We start from the raw sequence: 20109 nt of genomic DNA, 5'->3' as shown, positions 1-20109 counted from the left end.
TATCGAATAAAATCAGAGCCGGATATATCTAACGCCTATAACGACAGCTTTTCAGAACTCAATCCTGAGGTCTGTCTCGCGCCAAGACGAGCGGTGAAAAGATCAGACCTTCCGTTCCAAGACGTCTTGTTCGGCCTCAGATCTAGCTAGACACCCCATTCCAACTCTCACTGCATACTGACATCTAGTGGAAGGCGTATGTAGTGCATGTAGACCCATAGATTCCATGGAAATTAATAAACTGACCCTGGAACAGAGCCCTCGATTTCAGATTTCTCACTTCCTGACAGGAAGTTTGCTGCAAAATGAGTTCTGTTTTACTCAGATATACAGATATAATTCAAACGGTTTTAGAAACTAGAGAGTGTTTTCTATCCAATAGTAATAATAATATGCATATTGTACGAGCAAGAATTGAGTACGAGGCAGTTTAATTTGGGAACGATTTTTTACAAAGTGGAAACAGAGCCCCCCCTATTGAGAAAAGGTTTTTAATGAAAATATGTCAATCATTATTTGAGTATTTTGGTATCCCATTGTATAAAAGGGATAATGCCCTCGAAGCCGGTGTTTGGAGGATATATTGGCACAGTTTGCCGGCCCTCGACTTTCTTCTCGGTCCTAACAACACCAGTGCCAATATATCCTCCAAACACCGGCTTCTCTGGCGTTATCACTTAAATATCTCAGAGGGACTGAGAGGAGCTCTGGGGACAGAGAATAGCCATTTTCTCCAGCTAGTTTCCAATTTGACACAAATACCCTGAGGTAGCTACCAACACTGACTATGACTGCTTAATGCTGTAGCCTCTTTGATATTAGTATTGCTAGTTGCCAACATTATAGCGAGGGGGTGAATTCCCAAGAGCATGGTTAGGCTATGTATGCATCCTCCATCTGTCTACTTGGGAGAATATCGTGTTTGAATGACTTTTTTTTCCTGATGGCACTTTAGGAAATTATGACTTGTGGGCAATACAAAGTAATTACATTTCTTGTGCCTCGGCCCAGATGAGATTCAGCATTAATAATGAATTGAGAGTTGGAGGCTCTCTCTCTCATACAGCAGATGTGCTTCCTTGAAACAGTAGTCGTACAGGAAACAACAAATTGGTTTTATTGACAATGGCTGCCCAGGGCTATCAGGGATAGATTGAAGAGTAGATATATCATTTGAAGATACACAACAAGAAGTTTGGGTTAGTAGAATATTTGTTATAGCTTCACAACAGAGCTTAGAATATAATTATTGAGTGATATTTTTTACAACCAGGAAATGATGGATGCTTGATGAATGATGCTTAACATCTTATTAAACTAAGATATAACCTAAAATGCATTTATTGCAATTGCACTAAACAAAATTGTTTGTTATTAAATAATAATTTCCCCGCAAGAAAGAGAAGAGCTGGATCAAGTTTTAATTTTCAAAGTTTATTTGTTACGTGCACAGGATACAGCAGGTGTAAAACAGTACAGTGACATGGTCACTTGCAAGCTCTTTCCCAACAGTATTTTTTTCAGAGTTCTATATGCTCAATTTAGTGTTGATATTTAACTATGCATCATTGTGTTTCACTCTGTGCAGTATTATTGAAAAAATTACTGTTATTTTTTAACTCTGCAGTGTTGTTCAGTATTTTAGAGTTAGTTATTAGAGTAATGTTAACTCTCAAAATATAATCACAAGAGTGAATTCAACTGCTATGGCGTCAAACAACACTATTTGTGGGTTTACATGGTTCGATATGAGGTGTAAAGTCTCATTTAAATATATCTTACTGTGTCATATTATGGTGTCTTGCAATGTGACATCCAATCTCTATTAGTATCCATTTAAGAGAGAGGATGTCCAGCAATTTTACATCACCCACAATTTACATTCACAATGCATATCAGTGCAGAGACCAGATTACTATTGTTAGAGACTACCTATATCATGTCAACTGGAACAGCCTTCTCAGTAACGGTTGCAATAAATCCAACCAAATACAGATTAGATTCGTTTCGTTTAGAAAAATGTATGCTACACATCAATGTGTCGCATCAGATAAAAAAAAATCTATGTAAATGTGAAACACCCCTCCCACATCTGTGGATACGCCATAGTTTTAACTCCCTGTCACTGTTTACTCTTATTGAGTTAAAAGTACTCATTCCCAATCAACAATAACTCCAGGTAGCGTATCACTCTGTTGAGCGTTAAGATAACTCCAGTAATTTTAACTGTAATTTGTTCAAATCTGTGATTTAAACTGTCCTTAATTTACTGTGTGGCTGTTGAAAAAATAAAAAAGCAAGAGATAAAAATGTTGCCAGTCAGTATGGCAATGGAACATTTAGAACGAACGACTGGGTAGCGTCCATAGATACATATCAAAAAGACTGAACGACTCGGTCGCGCCTCTGGCAACCGAACCGATAGAACGAACGACCAGCCAGCTTGGGTAGCAACCCTAGAATTGTGTCGGGACTATATCTTGTGGAATAATTCAATTGTATGAATACATTTATCAAAATTATGTTTTTAATGAAAATATGTCAATCATTATTTGAGTGTCGTTAACCCATTGTATAAAAGGGAAAATGCTCTCGAAGCCGGTGTTTGGAGGATATATTGGCACAGATTGCCGGCCCTTGACGTTCTTCTCGGGCCTAACAACACCCGTGCCAATATATTTGGTTGAGGTCGGGAGATTGTGGAGGCCAGGTCATCTGATGCAGCACTCCATCACTCCCCTTCTTGGTAAAATAGCCCTTACACAGCCTGAAGGTGTGTTTTGGGTCATTGTCCTGTTGAAAAACAAATGACAGTCCCACTAAGCCCAAACCAGATGGGATGGCGTATTCCTGCTGAATGCTGTGGTAGCCATGCTGGTTAAGTGGGCCTTGAATTCTAAATTAATCACAGACAGTGTCACCAGTAAACCCCCACACCACCATAACACCTCCCCATCTATGCTTCACTGTGGGAAATGCAGAGATCATCCATTCACCCACACGTGTCTCACAAAGACACAGCGGTTCAAATTTGGACTCCATACCAAAGGACAAATGTCCACGGGTCTAAGGTCCATTGCTCGTGTTTCTTGGCCCAAGCAAAGTCTCTTCTTCTTATTGGTGTCCCTTAGTAGTGGTTTCTTTTCGGCAATTCGACCATGAAGGCCTGATTCACATCATCTCCTCTGAACAGTTGATGTTGAGATGTGTCTGAGATGAGGCTGGTAACTCTAATGAACTTATCCTCTGCAGCAGAGGTTACGCTGGGTCTTCATTTTCTGTGGCGGTCCTTATGAGAGCCAGTTTCATCATAGTGCTTGATGGTTTTTGCGACTGCACTTGAAGAAACTTTCAAAGTTCTTGACATTTTACGTATTGACTGACCTTAATGTCTTAAAGTAATGATGGACTGTCATTTCTCTTTGCTTATTTGAGCTGTTCTTGACATAATATGGACTTGGTCTTTTACCAAATAGGGCTATCTTCTGTTACCACCCTTACCTTGTCACAACACAACTGATTGGCTCAAACACATGAAGAAGGAAATAAATTCCACAAATTAATATTTAACCAGGCACACCTGTTAATTGAAATGCATTCCAGGTGACTACCTCATGAAGCTGGCTGAGAGAATGCCAAGAGTGTGCAAAGCTGTCATCAAGGCAAAGGGTTGCTACTTTGAAGAATCTCAAGTAAAAAATATATTTTGATTTGTTTAACACTTTTTTGGTAAAGCGGTAACGTAACAAAATTTGGAAAAATTCAAGGGGTCTGAATACTTTCTCTCTGTACTTTGCTCCATTCATCTTTGCCTCGATCCTGACTAGTCTCCCAGTCCCTACCGCTGAAAAACATCCACACAGCATGATGCTCCCACCACCCGGCTTCACCGTAGGGATGGTGCCAGGTTTCCTCCAGACGTGACACTTGGCATTCAGGCCAAACAGTTCAATCTTGGTTTTATCAGACCAGAGAATCTTGTTTCTCATGGTCTGAGTTTCCTTCAGGTACCTTTTGGCAAACTCCAAGCGGGCTGTCATGTGCCTCTTACTGAGGAGTGGCTTCCATCTGGCCACTACCATAAAGGCCTGATTGGTGGAGTGCTGCAGAGATGGTTGTACCTAGAAGGCCAGCATCCCGGAGTCGCCTCTTCCTTGTTGACAGAAGAGAAAGTTGGACCTGTAGCTAACTCTAGGGCTGGGTATGTTCCTAGCGGTTTGAACGTTCTGCAAACACTAGGTGGAAGATGGTGGACAAGAAAAAAAGTAGGAAAGTGGAAGATAGTTTGAGTAAATATGGAGTGTGGGATTGCACAAGCCTTTTGGAAAATCTAATGAAGGAGAAGATGGCGGACAAGGTAAAAAAGGAGAAGTGAGTTTTGAGTGAATATGGAATGGAGGATCACACAGAATGTTTGGAAGAGCTAGAGAAGGAACTTAAACGTGATGAGTGTGAGAATGGATTAAATGCGGTGGCAGGTGCAGTGATGACCACCTAGAAGGAGCTAAGTGTATAGAGAAGTGATGTGGTGAGGAAGGTTTGTGTCAAGTACAAAAAGAGGGATATGTGCTCCAGTAGCTCAGAGATTGAACCTGACGAGAGTAAGGAAGAAGTACCTGCGTTGAGGACCACCGAGTTCAAGCCTCATCCCAATGATATGAAGGATTCTGGCCCAGTGCGCGTGAGCTTTAGGGAGAGAATGGATCCTTGTATTCTGGCTGATCCATATGTGATGTCAGGTTGAGTGGAGAAGAGTTTGGGAACTTTTGAGTTGTTTAAAGTAACGCGAAGTGGACTTGTGGTGATTTATTCTGTCTTCCATCCAGAGTGCTCCGAACCACAGGACTAGGGACAAGAATTTACTTGCTTTGCTCTCCAGAGAAGGGTGCCTTTGAAAGGAGTGATAACAGGACTGGCATTAAATGTTGAGGAGGATCAGCGGAAATGGAAGATTCCTGGTGTCTGTGATGCCCGCCGTTTGGTGCGACGCAGACACGATGTAGAGCGTGGTGAAACGGAGAAGATATTGTCTGTCTTGCTGAGTTTTGATGCAGAGTCTTTGCCCGACAAGGTCAAGTTAGGCTTTGCCAGTTATGCCGTAAGAGCTTTTGTTCCAATAATACTACAGTATTTTAGATGCCAAGCTTATGGTCATGTTGCAGCAGTGTGTAGGAGGGGGATTCGTAGATGTGAGAAGTGTACAGTAGGGAATAAGACAAAGGAATGTGTAGTATTGGTGGAGAAAGTTGTGTGTTAGCTGTGGGAGTGCCCATGGGGCTGGAGATCGGAGGTGTCCGATGGGAGAAAGGCAGGTTGTGGTTACCAGGGTCAGAGTAGTACAGAAAGGGTTGTATGCTGAAGGAGTGAAGAGAGTGGTAGAGAAAGATGGGGTGAGGGATCCTGAGAGAATTCCTGTGAGTAGGCAGAGACCAATATAGAGGGATGGGAATAATATGTGTTTCAGCAAGGTGGGTGTCTTAGCATTCATAGTCATGTTTGTCAATTTAATGCAGAAATGGAACGTAAAGTCACAGAAAACAGAGGTTGCGGTGGTAGCTGCAGAGAGTACTTGGGGTTGCGAGGTTTTACTGCAGAACAGTTGCAGGGGGTGTTGAGGGGTAGTGTTCTGTCCTCCCAGACCGTTGGCCTAGAGTAGGATTAGACAGAGTTAAATAGTGGAGTGGGTGTTGGCTTTTTTAGTGAGAGCTATTAGTTGGAAGGTTCATTTTCCTTTACCATTTTTTCTATTTTCTATTACTGGAATTGAATGTAGGTAGGCCGTGACTGGCCTCACACTCCAGTACAGTAGGTGACGGTGAATGCACCTAAAATTAGGATGCGATCCGCAAACCAGATCATAAAGAAAGACAAATAGAATATGTATGTGTGCTATTTTTTTTATTTTACTAGTCAAGTCAGTTAAGAACAAATTCTTATTTTCAAAGACGGCCTAAAAACAGTGGGTTAACTGCCTTGTTCAGGGGCAGAACGACAGATTTTTACCTCGTCAACTCTGGGATTCAATCTTGCAAACTTTCGGTTACTAGTCCAACACTCTAACCACTAGGCTACCTGCCGCCCCATGTGTGCCATTCAGAGGGTGACTGGGCAATACTACAATACTGCCTTTGAATGGGGTATGGTAGTACTATAGGTGCCATGCACACTGGTTTGAGTGTCTCAAGAACTGCAACACTGCTGGATTTTTTATGTATCAACAATGGTCCACCACCCAATGGACATCCAGACAATTTGACACAACTATGGGAAGCATTGAAGTCAACATGGGCCAGCATCCCTGTGGAACGCTTTCGTCACCTTATAGAGTCCATGCCCCGACGAATTGAGGCTGTTCTGAGGGCAAAATTGGATGCAACTCAATATTAGGAAGGTGCTCCTAATGTTTTGTACGCTTTAATGCGCGTTTTGGATTAAGGCCAGTTCAAGTCATTTTCAGCTGAAGACCACAAGGGGGCTTATTGGTCCTATTTCATTGGCTATATTCTCCTTTACTTCCCACCCTGAAAGCGGGTACCCTCGCTCTCCTCCGCCGCGCTCGTGCAGACTGCTGAACAGAGCGTCTCCGGGACTGGTGAAACTTGTTTTGTTACAACCTCTAGGCTATTGCCTACCCACTTGTGTTGCCGACGGACCGATGCCTGTGTAACAGACCTGTAACGGAGTTTGTACTGAATGGAATAATATCTCTGGCGTCCAAGTTCTGAATCTGATACGGTTTTCACAAGTGTGGGATTTGTAACACTGCGCTGGTGTGACATCGTTCGCATGTAAACCGATTGAGCAGGATTGACTCTTGGAAGTGGACAAAAGATGGACTACTGTTAATTTTGATTCACAATGGGATTAAAACTATTTATTTTCCTCGGTTTATTCTGCGTCACCTCAGGTAGGACACACATAATGTCTTGTAGATAAAAATGTAAATTACTTGAGACACCCATTTTACAACAAAGTATGGTATAGGCTTTCATAAAAGGTATTGTTATTGTTTAGTGTTTATCCTATCAATTTTCACCTATTATTCCAAATTGCCAGTTTAAATATCAACTGGAATTCTGTACACTTTGATGCGCATCTATCTAGCACCTTATAACGGTTCGGAAACGGGTCACTGAATTGATGCTATGAATTGTGTCCATGCGTACTGTGTTTGTTTCTGTCACTTAAGTTTTAGGTTTCGGGGTTGATCCTGCTCTATGCATCAATGTTTTCGATGAATTGACGCTTGGAGGGGGTTTTGATGGAGTTACTCAAGTCCAGGGCTTCCACAGCGAGTCTCGGGCGTTCCACTTTCAAGGTAAGATGCTCCCATAAAGAAACCTAATAGGCTATGCTATGTGGTATGTTGAAGGCGAGAGGGCAACAATGGTTATTTGCAGTTTTTTCCTCATCAGAATGAGACAACAAAACAGCAGGCATTATGAGTTCAAAAACTCATGGCAAGGGAAAAAACGTGTTTCTTTCCATATAATATTAGATTGACTGTCATGCATGGTGAATGGGTGTTGATGCTTTTAGAAGCTCTCACATAAAAGGAAAACCTTCCATTTATACATATTGTCCACAATACAACCTGTTTGTTTGCGCAACCATTTATTTTGACATACTTATCCTAGTGTTGTCATTTTCTCTCTGAATGAGGCCAGGGGCCCGGGGATGCCACCTGCCCAAAGCAAAGAACAGTGTTCCCATAAGAGAGAGGGAAACGCACATGCAAAGAATTATGGAAAGACTGGGCATAATGAGAAGTCAGCAACAAAACCCCAGGCTCATGGCGATGTATGGAGTGTGGTTGATGTTGAATGAGCCACTCTACAGGCCCCAGCCAGAATGGACCTTTAATGACCCCCCTGTGTCTGAGGTCTATGGGTTGTCTAGCCTGAACCTGTTGTTGGCGATTCCTACAGTGGACCAGTATGAAAATGTATGCACTCACTACTGTAAATCACTCTGGATGAGAGAGTCTAGTAAAATGTAATTCTATGCTCCAGTTGTACATCCTACTGCTCTGCCCTCGGACAAGCACCTCTCAGAATATCACTACATGATACATCGTGTTTCCAGGATAAGTTCTCTGGAGAAGAATTTCAACCTGGACAAATTGGCACCTGATGCAGTAAGCATCCAGATCAATGTATACAAAATAATGAGTTATGGCTTCAAAAGGAACATTTGCCATCTTATAGCACATCATCCTGTATAAAAGTAAATAACATTGTTATAGGAATAACTCATTTCCAAATCCTTCTACGTGTACCTCGTATCTTCTCCTGCCTATCCTCACATATACTTCTCTGTAGCGACGCCAGCACAGTTACTGTATGTATAGTGCAGCTGGAGCCCCTCTTCCTCTTTGAAGATAGGGGGACATGATGTCCCGTCCTCTACTCCAACGCTTATACATTCCACCTAGGCGGGGTTCCACCCGCCCTCTCTCCTTCAGTTTGCTATTAATGTCACAAAATGGAAACATGACTCAGACATCCCCGTACATTCTTCAGCGTTGCCCCTTATTTCATTTAGGATGTCTCTGTTAAGTAAGAAATGCTGGGTGGAGGCGCGGAGCGGCAGTCAAACCTGCTGGCCTCTGTGTAGTGTAGTCACTGAGCAGGCTGTCTAGAGCGAGGGGAGCTGTCTGAGTCAGGAGAACATTCCCTAAATGTCAAACAGAAATTACCCTGAACGTGGTTGTCATGTTCTCAGAACATAAGATATTATTGTTCTAAACACATTTCAAGGGAATGTTGCAAGAACATTTCTGTGTATCAGTTGTCAGAACGTCACCTGATGGTCCCAAAGAAACATTCTCCCCAAAATGTTTTGTTTCGTTACACATTGTTACTGTTGCCGAGCCCATCAAGGACCTGATTAATTTACCGCTGATCTATTCACAGCTCGTTGTCAGTTGGCAATGTTAGGGGGACACATGGTGATTTTAAACAGTGCGTTCTATTGACATACATAATTACATTGCTCATGTTCATTTAAAGCATTCCAATCTTTCTGCTACGCCACCATGTCTGTCAGTTATCAGTTATGAGTTAATCTGACTATTTTCTCATTGATTTGATTTTCTTATTTTAGCTATTTTAGTGTTGGTGGGGCATTTTACCCTGTTTTAATGTTACTCCTGATTCACTACGATCAATAAAAGTTTTTTATTGTGTATACTTTTAAACAGAGCTGAGATTTACTTCAAAGTGTGTTTCAAGAAGATGACGGAGAGATGCTCAGCTATATATAATTAATGAATACTCATAAATTATGAGAGGTAGTGGAAATGTAATTTGTGCTCAAGGGGTAAACTTACAGATTCACTTCTTTCAATGATAAACTGATTTAAATTAGATCAGTTAGGGGTGTTGTATATGTTACCAAATAATGACATTAACATACATTGCTTAGAAAGGGAGAGTAGTGTGACACCCCATGCAGGTCTCAAACCCAGGCCACCAACACCAATGAAGAACACCCTAGCCACTCTCCCAATAAGGGATGTCCCTAGAGTGTACAGTATGTGCTTATTGGGCCAAAATAGTTAGGTCCTGTCCTGAAGCCAACCCTAATTCCTTCTCCCTAGACACTTGTGTAGATCTGAAACTGGGTGGATATAAGCAATAGGGCAAATTAACTTTGAAGTAAATCTCAGCTCTGTTAAAAGTACACAAGAAAAATGATTTTATTGATCATAGTGATTCAGGAGTAACATTAAAACAGGGTTATGCCCCACTAACATTATACAACTATACAAAAAGCCCTAAAATTGCTGAAATAAGTCAATCAAATCAATGATGAGAAACTGCTCATTAACTGATACAGACATGGTGGCGTAGCAGGATGATCAAAATGCAGTGAACCTAAAGGTTGAGTTCAAATCCCAGGGCTGGATATTTTGAATAATAATTACTGTACTAATGAAGATGCACAATATAATAATTGATGTCAAATGTAAGTTGAAAACACTGTTAAAAGCGTTGTTTGAGTGTACCTAAACTTGCCAACAAACAAAGAGCTGTTGTTCACCAATCAGCCTTGATGGGCTTGGCCACAGTAACAAGGGGTGATGTGTAATGATGAAACAAACATCTTTGGTGACCATCAGGCAACATCCTGAACACTGATACACAGGAATGTTCTTGCAACATTCCCATGAAACGTGTCTAGAACATTAATATTGAATATTCTGAGAACATGGTAGCCAATTCCAGGTAAGTTATGTTTGACATTAAGGGAATGGTCTCTGGGAAACAGTCCTTGCATGTCACTGGAACATTCCTATGAAAACGTTAGGTAATGACCTAATGAGGCTCTTAAGAGAACGTTCTCTAAAGTTGTTTCATTCTTAAAGTTGTGTGAACGTTTGTTGTTAGCTGGGTGCCTGATTGCCCATGGGGATGGCTGGTATCTCTAGGAGGGGGGAGAAGAAGGATATGTGTGTGTGCACTGGCTTGCATGAACTATGTGTGTGTGTGTGTTTGTGAGAGAGCTGGGAAGGTGGGGATTACATTTTAGAACTTCTCACCTGCTGCAGATTGCCTTTGAAATTACCTGTCAGCCGTACAGTGAGTGGCAGTACTATAGATATACAGAGGTAGGCCTCGGACTGATATGATAAAGCTGGAGGAAGGAATGTCCCTGTGCTACATATGAAGCAGACTGCCACAACCAGAGCACTGAACTAGGATCAGACTCTGTCCTAACTGATCCTGGAAGAGGAGCCTACAATGGTCACGACAGCAAGCAGCCAATGAGCAGTATCCTATCTACACAGCTGCATGCATGTGAGCCCCGAGACCCACATGCTGATTTTATGTCATCATCAGTGTCAGAAAGGCATTCGTTCTTGTTGAGTGTTTGGGCACTGAGCAGCACTGCCGGTGAAGTGTTTCTGTGTATCTGGTGGTGGTTATGCTCCTAACTGAAACTGCCCTGGAGGGTAGCAGGATGGAAGAGACTCATTTGTTATACAGCAGCGCTCCCTGTGTGTGTGTCAACTAAATAGGAGGCAACTAATGGGCTAACCTCTGGGGCTACAGCCACCAATGCCAGCTACCAAAGCTATTCTGGCAAAAACACTGAATTCCTTTCTGACTGATTCTGTGGTTGGACTTGTAACAGTAACTTGGAATCCAGGTGTCCAGGTGCCCTCTTAGTCCAACCAGATCCTTTATTCCAGAATTGCTTATGGTGGTTGAGTGATATTTGTGTCAGCTCCGGGCCACTATAAATAGAGTGTTTACACTTAACCTTTTATTTAACTAGGAAAGTCAGTTAAGAGCAAATTCTTATTTACAATGACAGCCTAGGAACAGTGGGTTAACTGCCTTGTTCAGAGGCAGAACAACCGATTTTTACCTTGTCAGCTCAGTGATTCAATCTAGCAACCTTTCGGTTACTTGCCCAACGCTCTAGGCTACCTGCCGCCACCATAGATATAGGACTAGTGGCTGACACAAGCTCAAAGACTCAATGTCAGACAGCCAGTGGCTGACGGTCAGTGCAGAGTCGATCAGAGAATTTGGGAGAAAGTGCTGCCCCAGCAGTCCTGGAGGTGCCCTTGGCTCGGTTTAGTATTTGTTCCAGTAGAGTGGACACACAGTGGAGGGAGAGACCATCCTCCGAATGCAGATTTCTTGAGTCAGCCGGAGCCGGAGCTGGTATTGGAATGTTCAGGGTGTAGGCTAGCCAGAAGGGGGCTACGTGAGGGTTTTGAGTTGCTGTTGAGTTTATTATTAATGTAATCCCCCTAGAGAGATGTTCTCAAGCCCAACCCTCCCACGCAGATGCCTCAGCCTCAGCACCGATGTTTAAAGCAGAGTGTTTTGAAAAAATGCTATGTCATTTTCTAACTGGCAGTGTTACGCAATGTTGAATGAGTCATGAATATTTTTATCGTCTACCTGTGGTAGAGCTCTGCTACCCGAGCCGAGCCTGATGGGCCCCAACATTATACATTGGGTAGGGCCTGTTTTCTTCCATCAATAACAAGGGTATAGGTACGGCTCGGGCATCATTAAATTGATCACTAACATTTTGAAGCTGAGCCAGTACAGTCATATCTTACTAAGATCAAAACATGCTGTCAGAAGTGCTTCAACCTCGTCAAATATAAGACAGGAGAGATTATTTCACAGAAAATAATAATGTTCCTTGAGTTTTGTCTGGGTTTAGAGTGACAAAAAGTAGTTAACAGCTCACTGCTCTGTCTCGTCATTGAGCAGAGAGGCCCAAGCGGAGCTGTTGCTATGGTTACTCACAGACTCAGAGCCGCCATGAGCAGAATGCATGCAGAGCGAGCCTCCTGTGCACAGGGAGCCAGTGACCAACAGAGACGAGCGGCTAATGGATTTACGGTCATGACTAGAAGGAATCCAGCTTTTGTCAAATTACCTTCAGATTTGACTTTTCGTAGCAGGTTAGGAGAATTAACGTAGCAGGTTACGTGAATTAGGTTAAGGTTAGGAAAAGGCTTAGAGTTGTTATTATTGGCTAAACAATTTAACTTTTGACGATAATTTTACAAAAGCTGGATCCCTTCTAGCCATGATTTGTATTTACTAACTGAGGAAGTTATTTCTGATTTCAGGCAGGGCTGGACTTTAAAATTTGGCAGAAGCAATCGGGCCTGGGTAGGGTAGGGCCTGAATGTCGCAGGCATGGGTAGGGGTCGGGCTAAAAATGAATGCCCATGCAGAGCTCTAATCTGTGGTATATTATTTGTTCTCTAATATGGCCGTTTTTGATTTTTTTAATGTTTGGACTGACTGGTCCCACTTGGTCATTCTGTGCCAAGGATATTTATGCAACTCACAATAATAGCATTTAATAATAAACCAATTCAAATACCCTGGGTTAAATAATCTATGGGTCTATTTCAATACCTCAGGTAAAATCACGTTCTCCCTTCTATAGTATCAATTATCAACAGTACAGTTCAATTCAGAAAATTACATTCAAATACAGATACAGTATTTCAGTCTTACCACATAACATGGGGTGATCCGTTACTGTTCAATTGAATGTTAGAATGGGCTAAACGAGTGACTTAAGTGAATTTGACTGTGGTATGATCGTCGTGCCAGGCACCCCAGATCCGATATTTCAGAAACAGCTGCCTTCCTGGGCTTTTCACACACACAACAGTGTCAAAGGTTTACATAGAATTGGGCGACAAACAAAAAAATATCTAGTCACCGGCAGTCCTGTGGGCGAAAACAGTTAGTTGATGAAAGCGGTTCGAAGGAGACAAACACAGTAGAGCTGTGGAGAATAGTGTACCTCAAGAAAAAGTCCTCTTGAAAAGATGTCTTCAGATGTTTTCTTTCTTTTGCATGCAATGGAAGATGTCGTTCTCCCTGGGTAGGCTCGCCATCCAAGAAGACTCAAACTCCATCAAAAAACCTGACCTGCGTGTTGAATAAGCAGGCCAAAACTTACAATCATGCATACTATGGATTAATTAACTGTACTTGGCTCCAAAAGGGGGCTTCGCCCCATACCGCATTGGTAATAAAACATCATTTGTTCGACCGCAACTTCTGGGGTAGCTAGCTTTAGCTTGGTACCTAGCTAGCACCAATACAACCAGCCTGAAAACAATGACCAGTAGAAACTGCAGTCATTTTCATTATTCTTAGCAATGATTTAGGAATTATTTTGAGTAAGTATTAGCTAGGTTGCCACTTGTTGTTCGCCTATTGAAATTGAACCTCAGTTCATGAAAATAAATAGCTATTAACCCTGTTGCCCAAAGCTAACATTATAAGCAGCCAGCTAGCTTCATTTGGCTAGTGATGCTCGACCGTACCGGGTTTTGTGTTGTGAAGCTAGCCACAATAAGGATTAGGCACAATAGTGGAATTTGTGATTTGCCTTCAAAATTACTTTTTGATTTGTGTATATTGTTGTGAATTGTTAGATACTACTGCGCTGCTGGAGCTAGGGACGCAAGCATTTCGCTACACCCGCAATAACATCTGCTAAAAATGTGTATGTGACCAATATAATTTCATTTGATTTACTCTTCGAGCTCCTTCCTGCGATCAGAGACTGATCTACCTTGCAGCTGCTTGTATGCATTAAAGATTTTTCTATGATACAATTAAATAGTCTCAGCCTTAATCTTTGGATCTAGTTTTCCACAATAATAACAAGGAAATAAATGTACAAATAGAATAAACTGCTATTAAAATGTCTTCTCTATGGTTACACAACATGTGCGTCTCAAAAGTTACCGTGAAATGGCATCTGACATTAGCTAGTGCTATGTACGTTTCAATGTGTCAGTCAACTAACAAATAACTGTAACGTCCTGACCAGAGTTACATTTACATTACATTTAAGTCATTTAGCAGACGCTCTTATCCAGAGCGACTTACAAATTGGTGCATTCACCTTATGATATCCAGTGGAACAACCACTTTACAATAGTGCATCCAAATCTTTTAAGGGGGGGGTTAGAAGAATTACTTTATCCTATCCTAGGTATTCCTTAAAGAGGTGGGGTTTCAGGTGTCTCCGGAAGGTGGTGATTGACTCCGCTGACCTGGCGTCGTGAGGGAGTTTGTTCCACCATTTGGGTGCCAGAGCAGCGAACAGTTTTGACTGGGCTGAGCGGGAACTCTACTTCCTCAGAGGTAGGGAGGCGAGCAGGCCAGAGGTGGATGAACGCAGTGCCCTTGTTTGGGTGTAGGGCCTGAAGGTACGGAGGTGCCGTTCCCCTCACAGCTCCGTAGGCAAGCACCATGGTCTTGTAGCGGATGCGAGCTTCAACTGGAAGCCAGTGGAGAGAGCGGAGGAGCGGGGTGACGTGAGAGAACTAGTTCTTATGTGAGTTCTTATGTGTCTTGCTTGTTTAGTGTTGGTCAGGACGTGAGCTGGGTGGGAATTCTATGTTGTGTGTCTAGTTCGTCTGTTTCTGTGTTCAGCCTAATATGGTTCTCAATCAGAGACAGCTGTCAATCGTTGTCCCTGATTGAGAATCATATATAGGTGGCTTGTTTTGTGCTGGGGATTGTGGGTGGTTGTTTCCTGTCTTTGTGTTTTGTCTGCACCAGCTAGGACTGTGACGGTTAGTTTGTTTTGTCATTTTGTATAGTGTCTTGTTTAGTGTTAATTAAATCATGGAAAATTACCACGCTGCACATTGGTCCTCAGATCCTTCTCGCCTCTCCTCGTCTGAGGAGGAGGACGACTTGGACTGCCGTTACAATAACTTTGAACAAAGTACCAATAAGTTGACTTTTCTACAATATATTACTGACACCAAATGCATCCGTTTGATATATTGTTCGCTTGGGAGAATTATAATTACTGCTACAAAAGTTTGCTTAGCGACTAGCACAAGTTACACTATTTACATTCACTAACATATAGAAAAGTTAGCATTGGCCGGCTAACGTGGCGCTAATACAATAGCTTCATTAATGAAAAGAAAACTCATCGAGTAGATGGTCCACAAATGCATTCAACCACTTCTCAAGATGTTGCAATGAATAGAGCATCAATTATCAGCGTTTTTCTAAAGATATATCCATGTTTTACTCATTATTTTTGCTTTAGAGCATAGGAGAGAATGTGCCATAAATGGCGCTTCCTCTACATGGCTTGCTCGACATTGCAACGATTGAACTGTCAAAGGTGGGACCTAAAGGATTTGCGCACTTCTGTTTGGGGGACAATATAATTGGTTTGTATGCTCATATTTACATAAATATTTCACCCATTGTTTTGACCTGGGTTACACACAGTTGCCTTTTGAGAGAGATGACATGAAATGTTGGAGAGGAGTGTTATAAACGTGACCAGTGTTATTTCGATCAGAACACCGCTGTGATCTTTTACTTGCTGTTGTTGCTTTGTTATGGGTAAAGTCAGGCATCTTCATAATTTGAAACCAGGGCCAAAATGAATTTAAATGTTACTGTCACGATCGTGTGGTGGATTGACGGACCAAAATGCAGCTCTTGGAAAATAAGCCATCTTCTTTATTAACACACAACACGAAGATGAACACGACACAAAACACTTTAACAAAAACAACAAAACGACCGTGAAGCTACAAACGTTGTGCACAAACATACAGGCTACTAACGTTCTTACATAGACAATTACCCACAATTAATGAGAGCCTATGGCTACCCTAAATAAGGCTCCCAATCAGAGACAACCGACATCAGCTGTCTCTAATTGGGAACTCATTCAGGTAACCATAGACTCTTCTAGATCACTCACCAACATAGACAACGCTAGACATCTACACTAAACACAAAACCATATTTTACACCCCATAACCCCTTTACCAAATAAACATCAAAAACCAACAAAACATAAACATTACCCATGTCACACCCTGACCTAACTAAAATAATCAAGAAAACAAAGAATAATAAGGCCAGGGCGTGACAGTTACCCAGTGAATTCATATTGTTCTTAGGAGGCTGTTTACATCTCAATAAACTAAGTTCTTCCCTGTACAGTATACAGTAAAGAAGTCACTCTGAAAATACAGGAACATATGAGAGCAGAAAGGATTATGTGATAGTTAGGTTAATGTACTGTAGGGCAGCTTTTCAAATTGAGCTTTTAAAGGCACCTGATCTAAATAGTAAACAAACGAACCATTGATTAGATTGGCAGTATTTATTTTGCAATGGTAGGGAAGCATTCACCGTTGTGCACGGACTTAGAGTTCAAAACGACAAAATAAGGTATTATTACTCAGTGACAGATTAGAGTCAATCCCTATGATGGAGACAATCGCCTGGTTTGAAACTGTTTATTAAAGCTGTTTATACTGGATCCTGCAGATAAGATTAGCGTGCCGGCAAGGCTACCACAAAGCTGTGCTTCCCAGGAACACTCTCTGAGACTTTGGACTTCTCACTCTGTCAATGTATTATTTGATTCCTGAAAATGTAAATGTTTTCTTATTTTTTTCAGTAATTATCTGTGTGCATTAGTTTTAATGACACATTGAAAACGGTGCTGATGTGAGATAAGGTATGCCGATGTGAATTGATTGGTATTTATTTGGTGGGGGGGGGGGGTCTGGCCCTCTTATCAGAGCAGAGTCTCATCCACTCCTCTTTCATGTGGAGGGTTTTTGGGAGGGTTACTGGTAGGGTACTACTGTCTGGTGGTAATCTTATGCCATGAGTGAGCAGCACCGATGCAGGGGTCCTATCTCTGTGCTTTAAATGCAGGCTTCTCCAAGGACAGCCGTGCTTATCAGTAAGTCTTAGAAAGGGGTCCGGTGAATCCCACCCTGCCCCTCCCCCCACTTGGGCGTCTCGCCATCCCCCGTGGGGAGGCAGGCTGTGTCCTGGAGAAGAGAAGCTACTAACAGATCAAAGGCTGATGGCTTTCTGTGGAGCCCTGTGGTGGGGCTCAGTGCCAAGGTCCCTCGGCCCAAACTGCCCCCTAACCATTGTGTCTGGGATTGAGGTATCACTGTGGTCCTCCCCTTGCCTTGCACAGTCACACCCGCCCTGCTTAGGTCTGGCACATGACTGACCAGCACGGCACTCTACCATCTTCGGGCTGGAGTCTTTTGCTTGAGTTTTGTTTTGTTTCAAGTCTGACAAATGGCTTATTGTATTTCTGTTGTAGAAAATTCCACGGGATCTGAATGCAATTGTATAATTTTTCCAAAGGGAAAAAATGCACCAAACCCTTTATTTAATCTGTAATTGTGATTCAATGAGGCGGTCTACTAAGACACTTCAAAGCATTAATCATTTCCACCAATGTCCTACATTATTATGAAAAGTGGTCACTTATATTTAATTATTCATTCAGAGGCTTTCTGTTGCTCCCATCATAACTGCAAAAAGTGAAATCTAGACAAGCCTAAATATATTTTGAGTGATAATTCACTTTTTAAAATAAATCCTCACCAAGCTAAAATTATCTAACCTCATTGGCAAAAATGGGTAAAATATATAGAAAAATTATCTTGAAATAAGATAATTTACTTGTATTAAGCCTTTGGGGGGGGGGGTGGGGGGGGGTAAAATAAGAACAAGTATCTACCAATGACGTTAGGTAATTTAGCTTGGTAATAGACACTAAGTGAATTATCACAATATAAGATATTTAGGCTTGCTTAGATTTCCCTTTTTGCAGTGCAAAAAAAAAAAGACCCAAAGACCCACCTCAGCCAATAACACTTTAATGATAGTAGCTCTGTTGAGGATGTACTCAAGCCCTGTATCTGTCTAGTTGACCTAAAAACCAGACAACCTTTTTGTTTTGACAGAAACGACTCAAAACATGGCCTCCCCATGGAGTAGCCTAGCCAGGATCAGACAGATGCTAATGCTAGCAGCACACGCTACACTCCTTCTCTGAAGACTGTATAACGTGCTTCTCTCCAATCGCATGCATTGAAGCATCTACTCTGTGTACTCACCCTGCACAGTGACAGGCTTCATCATGGCCTTTTTAGCATTTTCATACTACATTGTGCTAATTGGCTACTCCCACCAGCTGGAAGTAAAATGTTTATGCGCTGACGAGAAGAGAGGCAGCGATGCTAGCTTAGCTTCCTGTAGCTCTAAAGTGTGCCATGGCATCATGCATGCATCCCCTGGCTGGGAGTGAACTCTTTGATGTGATTTGCTTCTGAGAAACATCATCATTTATTGATGCTTCCATTAAAGTAGCATAGATGTCTGGGTGGAGTTAGGGGGAGAAGGTGGCACACTAGTGGGACTGGAGAACAGAAGACTAGCTACAGAACAGCAGCTACAGACTAGCCAGGCTACACAGAGATCTGAATGTCCACCGCACTTCTTCCTTCTTTTTCTTTAATCTTTCTTCTTCTTCTTATTTCTTCTTTCCTTTTTCTTTCTTCTTCAAGCTGAGCTCAAAAGGTGCAGCTCTGAAGCTGCTTGTCGGAGATTGTTCAGCTTCAGAGGAGCTGATGTCTTTTGTTTGTATTTTCTAAAACAGCCAGATGTGTTCTGCTATAATTTCAAGAGTGGATAGTTTCAAGCTGTGTTGAAATACTTATTTTAACTGTCTGTACCAACAACTGAGGCATTTGTGAATCACGCTAACGTGGGGTTGTTTCTCTATTCTGGCTCTGTTTGGCTTCAGTTGAGACACATTTACATTTTAGTAATTTAGCAGACACTCTTATCCAGAGCCACGGTGTAACACTGATCTCCCTGTTATTAATCTAAACACATTATACTGGTTGAAATAATCCTTCATTTCTAATATGGCACTATGGTTGAACAATCATGAATATCCTTTGTGTTTTGCAACAATGATAACCTGTAATGAATGAAAACACATGGAAAGGAAATGCCTACATAAATAATGCTAATGTATTTGAATGCACAAGTGCTACTACAATATTGCCTTTTAATGACCAAACTGCCAACCACCCTTTCCCCAGGTTCGTCCAGGGAGGTGAAGGCTCCTGAGGATGTGTCTGAGCGGATGCTCCAGAAGCTGAGGGGCCGGAGGGAGTTCACCGTTGTGGTCACCCTGAAACAGGAGCACTTCAACTCTGGGGTCATCCTCTCCATCCACCACTCTGAACAGAGGTATGGCCAGAGCCATTACAAATACGTACTGAATACAATGCTAGAGTCCTCACAATACCCACTGACCACAATGCCAGAGTCCTCATAAAACACACTGGTCAGAGTATGAATGGCTCACCTTTGCAGTGAAGTCCTTTAAAAAATATGTGGGATTGTCATCTATGCGTAAAATGTGTTGAGGGTACATACAGTATTTTTGTGTTTTTGTAAATCTGTTAGTGCTGCAGGAATCAGATGACAAAACAGACGAAACAATGCTGTACAGAAAAAGCAAATTACACCAATACTTTATTCCTAGTACATCACCAAACTAAACACACAACCGTGGTGATTGTGAACAGTTAGTTAGCTAGTATGCTGATCTGTTTTCCAGTCAGGACGCCACATAATGTGTTGATTGAACTGTGTATATTCAAGTCAGCGCAGAGTAAAGACCTCATAGCGACGTTAATGACTTTCCCCAGCTTTGATTAGCTGAGCCAGACTGTGTGCAGAATGTGTGTTCACGCTACAGAACCATTGTTTCATTTGG

The 20109-nt window shown here is 42.0% G+C and overlaps 1 protein-coding gene across 1 annotated transcript in view; it reads left to right on the top strand.

Annotated features, from left to right (window-relative positions):
* Nucleotides 1-6506: 6506 nt before the first annotated feature.
* LOC129867220 (protein kinase C-binding protein NELL2-like) overlaps nt 6507-20109 on the top strand; it is a 105133-nt gene continuing 91530 nt past the window's right edge. The window contains exons 1-3 of the mRNA XM_055940479.1: nt 6507-6907; nt 7190-7318; nt 19427-19577. Coding sequence (XP_055796454.1) covers nt 6859-6907; nt 7190-7318; nt 19427-19577 — 329 coding nt within the window. The 5' untranslated portion in view covers nt 6507-6858. The remainder of the gene's footprint in view (nt 6908-7189; nt 7319-19426; nt 19578-20109) is intronic.

This window comes from Salvelinus fontinalis, chromosome 12 (assembly GCF_029448725.1).
Source record: "Salvelinus fontinalis isolate EN_2023a chromosome 12, ASM2944872v1, whole genome shotgun sequence".
Lineage (NCBI taxonomy): Eukaryota > Metazoa > Chordata > Actinopteri > Salmoniformes > Salmonidae > Salvelinus > Salvelinus fontinalis.
This window is presented reverse-complemented; position numbering and strand designations above follow the sequence as displayed.